At 37.9% G+C, this 13272-nt stretch overlaps 1 protein-coding gene across 2 annotated transcripts in view; it reads left to right on the forward strand.

The window, feature by feature from the left end:
• Window positions 1-13059, forward strand: part of LOC121912817 — a 35637-nt gene extending 22578 nt beyond the window's left edge. Inside the window, exons 6-11 of one of the 2 annotated variants that reach the window (XM_042435272.1) lie at window positions 1124-1477; window positions 1732-1959; window positions 4559-4924; window positions 5152-5165; window positions 5308-5379; window positions 6387-6544. In XM_042435272.1, coding sequence (XP_042291206.1) covers window positions 1124-1477; window positions 1732-1959; window positions 4559-4924; window positions 5152-5165; window positions 5308-5346 — 1001 coding nt within the window. In that variant the 3' untranslated portion in view covers window positions 5347-5379; window positions 6387-6544. Of the gene's footprint in view, window positions 1-1123; window positions 1478-1731; window positions 1960-4558; window positions 4925-5151; window positions 5166-5307; window positions 5380-6386; window positions 6545-11185; window positions 11376-12342 lie in introns of those variants that run through there. The other variant, XR_006100157.1, reaches the window with a different exon arrangement.
• Window positions 13060-13272: the final 213 nt, after the last annotated feature.

The raw sequence follows: 13272 nt of genomic DNA on the forward strand, positions 1-13272 counted from the left end.
CACATCTAGTGGAGCCTTTATCCTATTGTACTACACCTTGTATTTACATGTAATTCAGGGGTAGCATGTGATTCAAACATTGACATAGAAGTGGATCAAAACCAAACCACATCCCCATGAGATTTTACATGTTACATTCTCATATCTTATTCACAGTGTTGACTGTGACATAAATGTAAAATAAGAGCTTACTGTACATTTAAAACGTCAGTTCACTCAAAATATAAAAAACATATTTTCTGACTTGCTCCCTTTCTAACCATGTGAATAGTTACAGTTTCATGTGCTCAGATTTTGAACCTTGAAAAATCTTCTGCCATTCCAATACGATAAGAGTGAGTTGAATATTGTTTGTACTGCTTAAATCATTGAAAGCTTATATTTGAAAAACTATGGATCTATGTGTCTTACAATTACTTTGGATAATCTACAGTCCTTGTTGTGGACAGTTTTTATCTTGAGTAGAAATTAGATCCAGTGGAAATCATTGACAGATATGTCTGTGGATGATTCAGACTAACCAAAACAATTTTCAAACATGATTTTCAACCACAAACTAAATTCCGTCTATCTACATAGTCTTGAGGTTGATCTAAAAGTTAAACAACAGCTGTATTTGTGATAAGACACCACAAATAAGAGAGAAAATATGTTTTTTTGTGATTTGGGTGAACCAGCATTAATCATGTGAAAAACAGGATTTCCTGTTGAGCCTCGTTGAAAAGAAAAGATGTGGGAAAACACCCCTCATCCCACCAAAACACACACACACACACACACACACACACACACACACACACACACACACACACACACACACACACACACATACACACACACACACACACACACACACACACACACACACACATACACACACACACACACACACACACAGATGAGACTGCACTGACCTGTCTGTTTAAAACACTAATCAAAACTCACCTTTTCAGACCTGCTTTTAATGTGTAATTAATGTTTTGTGTTACTTTGTGCTTTTAGTTTGTTGTTTTTTTATGATCCTTTTCACTTATGTTAAATGTCTATGAGTACCCTGAAAAGCCCTTTATAAACAAAATGTATTATTATAACTGTTCTGTTTGAAATGAATTTTATCTTTCAGGTGTCTCTGGTCAATCCTGCAACAGAGTGATTTACACTGACAGAAGCATCTGTGCCTCAAGAGGCTCATCAGTGGACATTTCCTGCTCATATATCAGTTATGAATCTATCACATCAAAATTCTGGTTCAGTCCTGAACATAGTCATCAGTGGCAGAATCCCTCACAGCCTGAGGACCTTAGTGAAGACTCCCAGTATGCAGGTCGTGTTCGGGTCCTTGAAACAGAGAAAGGACGCTCCACTCTGAGAATCTCTGACCTGAGAGAGAGCGATTCAGCCCAGTATCACTTCACATTCAAAACACAAAGCTTTGAATGGGGGAGTAGTTTACCTGGAACAACTCTGACTGTCACAGGTACTGATGAACACAAACACTGACACAGCACATTTAAACAAGCTGATTACTAATAAATGGGGTGATTGGCTGAACTAATGGACATGAATTTCATTTAATATCGATTGTGATTGAAGGATTTTCATCATTATGTGTACAAGTTTTTGTTTAGTGATCCACCAGTTTAGTTGGTCACTTATATGAACTGTCATTTTAACTGTCTGCCTTTGGTTTAGTTATTTGTGATGTACAAATGTCTCTTTTTTTCCCCGCAGATCCAAATCTGCAAGTGCTGGTGAACAGAGTCTATCAGTATTCTACCAGGGCAGAGCTGAAGTGTCACAGCAGATGTCGTCTACCTGAACGTTCTTCCTTCATCTGGTACAAGAATGGACAGAAAATTCAGGATGAAACACCTTCTATTTATAACGTGTACCTTTACTCATCAGACAGCTATTCCTGCGCTGTAAAAGGATTTGAGCATCATCCTGCTCCTTCAGTGTGTGAGTTTATAACACAGTCTCTCACTAAACTAACCACATCTAGTGGAGCCTTTATCCTATTGTACTACACCTTGTATTTACATGTAATTCAGGGGCCGCATGTGATTCAAAAATTGACATAGAAGTGGATCAAAACCAAACCACATCCCCATGAGATTTTAGACATGTTGAACTCTTATATCTTATTCACTGTGTTGACTGTGACACAAATGTAAAATGAGAGCTTACATTCAAAAAGTCAGTTCACTCAAAATACAAAAAACATGTTTTCTGACTTCTGCCTTTTCTAACCATTAGGGGTGTGCCTGAATACAAATACGTTATTCTGCAAAACACAAATAGTGTTTTTTTTTTATTTTTATTTTTTATTTTTTACGAATATTTGTTTCATATAAATATTTTTAAAATTATTTATTTTCGGGAAGAAAAAAACAAATCCATGGCAAATACCAGCGTGCAGGTCGGTTGCATCGCTATCTCAGTCCCTCTCTTCTGCTCCGCTGTTATGTCTGTCGGCAGGTCTCAATGAGGGGAGTCACATCCACCTGCCGCAAATGCACATTTCCTAATTTGGACATCACCCCAGGAGTTGGGAGTGTTCCCCAGAGATAAAGCTGAGCTCGCAAGGGACTCTTCATAACCTGTTGTTCTCCTTCTCCTTTCCACAAAGTTAGGTTGTAAAAATAGACAATAAATGAAAAGTGCAAAGCAAGAATCACCTTTGAAGTTCATCCCTGTATGTCTCTGTGTTATGGGTGTATAAATAGGTAGAGGTCTGTCTGCAATGAGGCGATGAGTAAAGTTTTAGCTCAGTAATCAGCGCAGTCGTCTAACTCCAGTTCAAGACCCGGTGTGGGGACCTCCTTCATAAGGTAGTTTATTCATGAACACTTATTGTAATGCTTTAATTTTCTAAAATTAAAGCGTAATAAAAACAAAAACAGGATTTTTAAGCCTCTTTCCACTTTTATTTGAATACAAATACAAATACAAATGATTTTGCTCCTTTGACAAATACAGATACAAATACAAATATTGGGATCTCTGCACATCCCTACTAACTATGCAAATAGTTACAGTTTCATGTGCCCTGAGTTTGAGACATCAATCCTGGAAAAATCTTCTGTCATTCCAATACCATGAAAGTGAATTGAATATTGTTTGTACTGCTTAAATCATTTAAAGCTTACGTTTGAAAAACTATGGATCTATGTGTCTTACAATTACTTTGGATAATCTACAGACCTCGTTGTGGACAGTTTTTACAGAGAATACATCTTGAGTAGAAATTAGATCCAGTGGAAATTGTTGACAGATATGTCTGTGGATGATTCAGAGTAACCAAAATAATTTTCAAACATGATTTTCAACCACAAACTAAATTCCGTCTATCTACATAGTCTTGAGGTTGATCTAAAAGTTAAACAACAACTGTGTTTGTGATAAGACACCACAAATAAGAGAGAAAATATGTTTTTTTGTGATTTGGGTGAACCAGCATTAATCATGTGAAAAACAGGATTTCCTGTTGAGCCTCGTTGAAAAGAAAAGATGTGGGAAAACATCCCTCTTGCTCCAGCGACCAAAACACACACACACACACACACACACACACACACACACACACACACACACACACGCAGATGAGACTTCACTGACCTGTCTCTTTTAAACACTAATCAAAACTCACCTTTTCAGACCTGCTTTTAATGTGTAATTAATGTTGTGTGTTACTTTGTGCTTTTAGTTTGTTGTTTTTTTATGATCCTTTTAACTTATATAAAGTATCTATGAGTACCAAAGTAGACAATTTTCAAACATGATTTTTAAGCAAAAACTAAATTCTGTTCACCTACATAGTATTGAGGTTGAACTAAAAAATTAAACCACACATATTTTCATGGATAGATACTACAAATAAGAGAGAAAATATGTTTTTTTGTGACTTGGGTGAACCGGCATTAAGCATGTGAGCATGTGTTGAGCCTTGTTGTAAATATTTGGGATCACTAAAGATCTGGGAAAAATATTAGAACATCCTTCTTGCTCCAGCTACCAAAACACACACATGTTCACCTCTTTTTTTTTTTTTAACTCCATTATAATATCAGCTATAACCATACTGTGGTCTGCAAAATCTTTATGCAGACTCAAGAAAAACAGTCGTCAGATATGTTGTGGTATATCATGTTGACATTCTTTCCGATTAGGTGAAATTTTTGTGATTCTGTAACATTTGCAGTACAGTATGTTACTGATATGCTCTATTACTTCTATTTAGTAATTAAAGTTTCAAGTCCAGCACCGGACCTGGGGCGACAGAGCTTACATCATAGCTGACTCTTCCCTCTGGAACTCTCTCCCCAAACTCATCTGAGACTGCACTGACCTGTCTGTTCAAAACACTAATCAAAACTCACCTTTTCAGACCTGCTTTTAATGTGTAATTAATGTTGTGTGTTACCTCGTGCTTTCAGTGTGTTGTTTTTTATTATCATTTTCTGAAAAGCGCTCTATAAACAAAATGTATTATTATTATGTTATTAGTTTTATTAGTATGTATTATTATAACTGTGGTGTTTGAAATTTTATCTTTCAGGTGTCCATGGTCAGTCCTGCAACAGAGTGATTTACACTGACAGAAGCATCTGTGCGTTCAGAGGATCATCAGTGGACATTTCCTGCACATACAGTAGTTCCAGCACACACTATGGATCTATCACATCAAAATTTTGGTTCAATCCTGAGCGTAGTCATCAGTGGCAGAATCCCTCACAGCCTGAGAACCTTAGTGAAGACTCCCAGTATGCAGATCGTGTTCAGCTCCTTGAAACAGAGAGAGGACGCTCCACTCTGAGAATCTCTGACCTGAGAGAGAGCGATTCAGCCCAGTATCACTTCACATTCAAAACACAAAGATTTGAATGGAAGAGTAGTTTACCTGGAACAACTCTGACTGTCACAGGTACTGATGAACACAAACTGATATAAATACACAAACATTACTACTTTTAAAAACACTGAAATTGTTGCTAATGATCAATTGCCATAACATTGCATACATACATATTAAATACAGTTACTAATGACCTTCACTACTTCTAGGAATTGTAACAGATGGTTTGATGTGCAGGTACGTCTATGATAATTTAAAGCTAATGATGATAATATTGTTCTTGTTCTCATATCCAGCTCTCCAGGTGCAGGTGATCACAATAACAGTCCATCAGTTTTATACCGAGGCAGAGCTGAAATGTCTCAGCAGCTGCAGTCCAGCAGGTCGTATTTCTTACATCTGGTTCAAGAACGGACAGAAAGTTATGAATGAGGAAACTTCTCTTTATTCAGGGCAGTTTAATCCTGGTGACAACGTCTCCTGTGCTTTAAAAGGACATGAAGATTACCGCTCTCCTTCAGTGTGTGAGTTTAGTTCACTGTGTCAGGACACACACACACACTGACACCAAGTTCACCTTTTTCTTTCTTTTTTTTAAAACTCCATTATAATATCAGATGTAATCATACTGAAGTCTTCAAAATCTTTATGCAGACTCAAGAAAAGCAATTGTCAGATATGTTGTGATTTAACATGTTGAAATTCTTTCCTATTAGGTGAAATTTTGTGATTCTGAAATATTTGCAGTATAGAAAATACTGTATGTTGCTGCTACATTTAATGTTTTGGGAGTTATAATATTTGTTATTGAGATGCTCTAATACGTCCACTGATGATGTCATGTAATTTTTTTTTTCATAGTAAACCTTTTTATAGGAGTTACTAGATTATGAAGACTTATTTTATGTCAGACTCATTGCTTTACACAGACTTCAGTTCAGTAGCAGTAAATTTGAAAAGCTTGATATAACAGCATGACTTTAAACTGGATTTTAAACTACTACAATACAACTGAAATAGTTTCTGCAACAGGATTGGAACACAAATGTATCTGAAGATATGTTTAATTCTGTGAAAAATTATGCAGTTGATAATGCAACAGCTGTGAGTATAAACAGCCATCAGGAGGAAGAGTGTTGTATATTTTAATTGATGGGGTCAGCCCAATTAAACTACTAATAAGAGCCCAGCTTTGTTCCCCTCAAAATGAAACATATGATTCATTTCCCATTCTGGGTTATTTTCATTCAATTCATTATATGTATTCAGCAGAATTATTTATAAAACATAATAAGGAAGTGATCTGCCTGCTGTGCAGAATTATTAAAGGTCTGTTGTTTGCAGTTAGTTCCCACCAGCAGCAGTATAACCTGGAATAGCTCCAGGACCATCATTGTGAACAGCCACTGTGACAACTACTAGGGATGATCAATAAGAAACTAAGAGAGAAAAAATGAATTAAAATATTCTATTATCTATCATGACAACATATTCTAATCTTCAATTTAATGGATGTCTAAATCTCCTACAGATGCACCAATGCCTCCCTCTGTGTCAGTGAATCCCTCTGATGATATCATTGAGGGCAGTTCAGTGACTCTGACCTGTAGCAGTGATACTAACCCAGCAGGTAATTACACCTGGTACAAGAAGAATGTAAATCGAGACCTTCAACCTCTCAGTAAAGAACCACAGCTTGTCTTCAGCTCCATCCAGTCAACTGACTCTGGAGAGTATCACTGTACAGCTGAGAACCAGCTGGGGAAGAGGACATCTAAACACATCTTTATTGATGTGAAATGTGAGTGAAAAAAGCAGTAAATGATTTCTTTGCACCAGGTTAGACATAGAAAGGTTTTTGCTGATCGTCAGTGACAAAATGTGGTTTTGGGCAAGTATTACTGATACAGATATCAATAATTTTGCGGATAGTTTTTACACAATTTGATATAATTACTCATAGAATTATTTAATAATACATTTTTTTAGGAGCTAACACACTGCTAATGATAATAATGAATGATAGAAATAGTAGTGTTGCCTGTCACAAGCTTAGCTGATAATAATAAATGGAAGAGGTTTTTTTTTTTTTTTTTTAGCTTGTACTATTGATAGAAGCTACAGTAGATGCTGAAGAGGCAGTTTTATTCATTCCTTTCATATGTGCTGAATGTGCTACTGCAGTAATACAGCCTTGACCTCGAATAATCTCTGTTAACACATCTCTTCCAGATGCTCCAAAGCAGCACATCCTCATTTCATAGTTAATTCATATCACCATGTCTCCTCTAGATGCTCCAAAGCTTCCCTCTGTGTCAGTGAGTCCCTCTGGTGAGATAGTGCAGGGCAGTTCAGTGACTCTGAACTGTAGCAGTGATGCTAACCCAGCAGCTACTTATACCTGGCACAAGGAGAACCAAACACTGCTTCATGGGCAAGAAAACATGTATCATTTCACCTCCATCAGCTCTGAGGACAGCGGGGTCTACCACTGCAAGTCTGAGAATCAATATGGACAGATTAACTCTTCATCTCTAATCATAGATGTCCAGTGTAAGTACAAAACATTAGAAAATTAATATTTACCACTTATTGCAATTCCTACTATTTACTACCTAGTACTACTAGACAAGGTGGCAAGGCAACTGTGGTTCAGGACGTAGAGCGGGTCGTCCCCTAATCAGTGTGGTTTGATCACCAACTCCTCCTGGCATGTTAAAGTGTCCTTGAGCCAGATACTGAACCCTAAATTGCTCCTGATGGTTGTGCCTGAACCCTGGATGGTAGTTTGCCACCATCAGTGTGTGAGTGTACGCTTGAATGTGAGTGTGAATGGGTGAATGAGCAGCAGAATCGATGTAAAGCGTTTTGGATAAAAGTGCTATAGAAATACAGCCATTTACATTTTTATTTAGGCCCTTTTTTCCTGAAATGCAAGGGGAGCAAAAGCTTAAATTCAAGTAAAAATTGCCCAGTATAGCAACATTTAGCAATTTTGGTGCTGGTACTGTAAAAATGAAAAACAATAGTTGCTTCAAATATTTAGTAATAATTAAGCTTTGTGGCTGGTGGGGTGCTGAACAAATGCTTTCTATTGACTGAGTGCCACTGCTATGCTCCATGTTTGGATTTTTGGTTACTTGCATTACTACAAATGTCAATGACATTTTGATTGAGGTTTTCTATTCATGGAACAGAATATTCCAGTTTCTCTTCTTCTTTCTGTTGCATGGCTGGAAAGGTTAAGAGAATACAAAATAGGTTCATTCTTATATTCATTTCATATTCTATAATTTCATATGTGAAGTTATATCAAAATGCTTACAAAGTAAAAACTAATTTATTTAGTCATTTAAAACCTTAATAAATAATTTATCAAGCTGAATCACTCTGAATTAAACTGTTTCGCTGGTGTGGCACCACATGTGTGCCCTCTATTGGCTAGCCACCAATGAATGTGAATAAAGACTCATAAGACGTCTTTTTGTTGTTCAGATGCTCCAAAGCTTCCCTCTGTGTCAGTGAGTCCCTCTGGTGAGATAGTGGAGGGCAGTTCAGTGAATCTGACCTGTAGCAGTGATACTAACCCAGCAGCTAATTATACCTGGTACAAGGAGAATGAAGACTCACCAAAAGCATCAGGACAGATCTTCACCATCACTGATGTCAGACCTGAACACAGTGGGAATTATTACTGTGAAGCCCAGAACAGAAGAGGACGTCATAACTCCACCTTATATCTGACTGTAGGATCTGGTAAGTTATGCTCATTGAACTTCACACACAGACACACACACACACAGACACACACACACACACACACACACATATATATTGCACATATTGATAAGCCATATCTCCTTTTTGTTGGTCTAAATTTTTAGGAAAATCAATAATTAATATGAATATCATCAGGTTGATTCTGGTGGTCCTGATTCTGATTGCCCTGCTTCCCTTGAGTCTGTGGGCAAGGTAGAGCAATAAAAAAGAAATACGTTCTTTTGTTTTCTTATTAAAATATATTTAGACTTTTTAAGTCATGAATTTCATTTAGTTAAATATTTCTTGTTTTTGTTGGATTCAATCCAGGAAGAAGAAAACTTTGAGCTCCACCACTGAACTGAATGAACCTGTAGAGACTATAGAGGTGAGAGAGAGACCTTATTGACAGAACTTACCCTAAAATACAATTATGATCACTTGACTTATAAATGCATTCAAACACATTTATATCATCAGCATCAAGCTGTGAAGTGAATTTATATTTAAAATACAATTTGCTGAGAAGAAACCCAATATATTTTTCACCTGAACATAATTTTTTTGTTAAATAATTCAGTTTTAAACATGATTTAATACATCTTTAATACAATCTAATTATATACAAGTTTTATGAATGAGGTCCATTAATATTCATTTTGACATCTCTCCCCATCAGCTGGACTCTTCTCCTGTGTATGAGGACGTCTCAGACTTGCAGGTCGTCGCTGCAACACAGACAGAAGACACAGAGGAGCAGGAAGACGTGGAGTAAAGTCCAGTCAGGTTGGAGCATCATGAAAGGAAGAAAAAACAGGCCGACATCAGATTCATAGTAACAGTTATGAGAAGTACCTCACCTAAATTTTATCTGATTTTGTTCTGATGCAGTTGAACCAGAGGCTGGACTCACCTGATGGAAGCAGAAAGTAGAGTGTTTTGTCTGAACTAATGCAAGCTTAGTTTTCTCTGTAGAGTTAGTTATATTACAGATATTTAGGATTAGAGCTGTTTTGCAAACTATTATTTTAAATGTGTACATGCTGTAATTAATCACTTTTGAGGAATCCTGATTATCTTCCTGTGCAGTATACTGTATATTTTCACATATCAAACATGATCTCAGTTCTATCAAACTTTGTTGAATGTCACATTATCCAGGTATTGCAGTGGCTGATATACAATAAACAGACAGCTTCCACAACAACTCTGTAGTTGGAAACATGATTTCAGTTCCCTCTCACTGCTGCAGAGGGCGACAGTGTGCAGAAAGTTTCTTTTCCTTTAGTCGTCACTCCGAAACAGTACAGCTTGATCACACTGTGAGACTTGTTCACCATCAATCGATATGGAGTTTTGGTGACCAAAGACAACCTGAGGCAAACTTCTGACAGAGTCAGAAATGAAAGATTCAGTTCTCACAATGTGACTGCAGCTTCGACCCACGACTACAAACAAATCAATTAGACTAAAAGATGAAATGACACAGAATACACTGGCAGTTGTGCAGTTTTTAATAAAGTTTAGGGGAAAAACACACTCGTTCTCGCAGTGGTAGTAGAGGCTTTAGGAGTGGAGGAAGGGTTGCTACCTAGTAACTTGTTAGTGTACACATCTTTTGTGTGGCTGCAGGGAGAACTAATGGTCACTGTTGTGAATGTTGGTCATACAGATGTGTGCTTGTGTGCTATGCATTTGCCTGGCATGCATAAATGTAGCGGATGTGGTAGCTGGGGGTGTTAGCCCTGTAGCATTTCAGGAGGCAGGGCCACAGGAAGTGGAGGTTTCTGTATACATGCAGGAGGCCACAGTGGGGCCACAGTGGGGCAGCCATCAGCACTTTTCCATTTGATTTCAACTGTCCTCATTCAGATGAGCAGCAGTTAGCTCAGGTGAGGAATTTGCTGGTTGAAAACTCAGATGTGTTTGCCGGGAGTGATAGTGAGTTGTTCTGCACCAAGGTCATACAGTAGAGATTCCCCTGTTAGAGAACACACCAATTAAACAGAAAAAGGCCCCTCATGCCTCTGTCAACCATACAGGCACAGTTTCTGGGTAGAAACAAATGTGCTGGCCAAAAATTTCATTAGGGGTAGTTAATAACAAATGAAGGCAGTAAGCTAGAGCCTGTACTGCAATCATTCAGAACAGGTACTAACAAAGCAACATTTTAAGACATCTGAATCTGCATGAAGCTTCACAGGTAGGTAAACTTAAGTGATGAAAACTAGACACAGGGTGGTCTTACCGTGTAATAAGACATAGTACTATCAGTCAAAACCACCATTAAATTCATACAATTGTTTCATATCTGCAAATATGTCAGTATAGTGAGTTTCTGGTTTTTATTGTTCTGTTTTGGGCATTTAATGCCTTTATTAGATAGCTCCAGTAGAGAGATGGCAAGAAATGAGAGAGAGAGAGAGAGATGTAACAAAGAAGCTGCAGGTGGGTGATTGGCAGGCGTAAACGAATCTCGACTCTTTTCATCATCTAGAATGTCACAGAATGTTAAAAGCATAGCTTTGAGTTGCGGTAATGAGCCATCATCCTGTTCTCTTGCCTCTTCAGACATGACATGATGTTAAGTTTGATCACCTGTGCTGTGTCCTCCTGTCCAGGGGGTGGAGCTGGGCGGCAATAAGCTGGTGATGAGGTACCCAGACCGGTGGATCCAGCGGACCATGCCCTCCTTACAAAGGACCACTGCTGGCCTGAGCTCCAGTGCTGCAGGAACACAGCAGAACTCAGCTGCCACAGGGTACTGAGCAACTCATCTGTGTATCTGTGTTGTCCTTTTTTCTCTGCAGGTGTAAATGGTGGAATGGTTCCTTACAAAATCAAATAACATCTGTAAGTTGTTTTAGGGTTTAGTTTAGTCAGCATTAAACCTGCAGTGTGGAACTTTAACATATAGATGAACATAGATGAGTTCAAACAATGCTGATTAAGCCTATCAACGCCAGATAAATCTTTCTGTATTTCACAGTATACAGAGTTTTTAAATGTTGATGGAGTAGGCTATGGTGGAGCCTATGATGTAAGCACATGTCAACAGTGTTTTTGTAATTAATCCTACTGCCAGAAGGGGGAGACAAAGTCCTGCACTCAAGCTTTAAATTTAGGTTTAAGTTAGGGTAAGAATTAATGTTAGACATGTCAGTGTGATAGTTTAGGTTAGGATTTAGGTTTTGGGAAGGCATTATGAAAACTATCTATCATATATAGATATATACAGTTTAAAATTAAATACAACTGTTGATATTCTTAAAAAATAAAGGCTGTTTTACTCCTTTAAGAAAGCAGTGAAAAAGATAATCTAGATAATGGACAATAAATTAAAGGCAGAAATTAAAGGCTACACCTGTGCATTTGCACTATGGGTTAATTCCTGCAGAACAAGTTTCAGTATGCTGATGACTCAAATGGAAACGGACAGAGAAAAGAACCCAGTTCCTTAGTGCTTGTTCAGGCTCCAGTCTACATACTCCACTGGATGAGAGATCTACATCTCTCAGCTATCAGAGACCACACTGATGCAGCGCTTTAAAAACATAAAATCCCAATATCATCCTTTTAACACAGAAGTGAAAACCCAGCCTAGTGAATTTTCTTTAAGGCCTCCTATGTTACTTTCCACGCACCCTGTGCCCCATTATTTACCCGCATGTGTGTTTTTGTGTGGATAATGTGATGCAGGATCCTCTGCTCTGGTTCTGTCCATGCAGGTCCAGACGGAGGGTGGCTACAAATGGAGACGAGTGCTTCTACTGGCGGACCACAGGGTGTGACTATGGCGTCAAGTGCCGCTTCAAACACATACCTGACCAGCAAGGTAGAGACAAGAAACCATGACAATCATGTCTAGCAACCGCAGCACCAAGGCGCTTTAAATGAAGATTTACAAAGAAAAAGGAAAGGAGGAAGAGTGGAGGAGAGAGGAGAGCAGAGGACGAGACGACAATCCGCCGGAGAACACTGACAACTGAATCTGTCTGTGTGAGAGAGTCAGATATTATATGAATGTGTTGTATGTATGAAAGTTAGTGGTTGTTCCTCTGAAATGTTGAGGAAGCATTCAGAGCCCAACCTCAGGAGGTTGCATAAAGAATAAATCTGCGTGATACTGCAGAACATCTACTGTAAGGAGGTCCAATGAATTTAATTTATAGTAAGCATCACTTTGAAACTCTGATGAACTCCTGGTTTCTGAACTCTGCATTGTTTGAAGGATGTCCGCTGTCATCAAAATGATTTACGTGGACAAATATGTTTGGTTGAATTGTACTGGAAACTCTTGTGTATCTCCTGTGTTGGATTGCTATACATGTTAAATGAAGTTATTTTGATATATTTAAAATAAGATGAAACATTTTTGCATTGAAAATTTGCACAAAACTATCAATGAAACCCACATTAAAAATGTTTTCGGGTTTGCAAACTTATGGAAGTCGTTTTCTTTAACAAACACAATTCAACCCCACGGTGGTACAAATACTGACTTACACATCAGAAATACAGTAGTAAGATTTCCCTCACATATTTTTTTGTTATTTTTGTTGCAGAGGATGACAAACATATTCACACGCACATATTAAGTAATGTGAAGTCAAGTGCAAGATTTGCACATTTGCAAATCACTATGTGACCACATGCAT

The sequence above is a fragment of the Thunnus maccoyii genome, chromosome 2 (assembly GCF_910596095.1).
Source record: "Thunnus maccoyii chromosome 2, fThuMac1.1, whole genome shotgun sequence".
In the NCBI taxonomy this organism is placed as follows: domain Eukaryota; kingdom Metazoa; phylum Chordata; class Actinopteri; order Scombriformes; family Scombridae; genus Thunnus; species Thunnus maccoyii.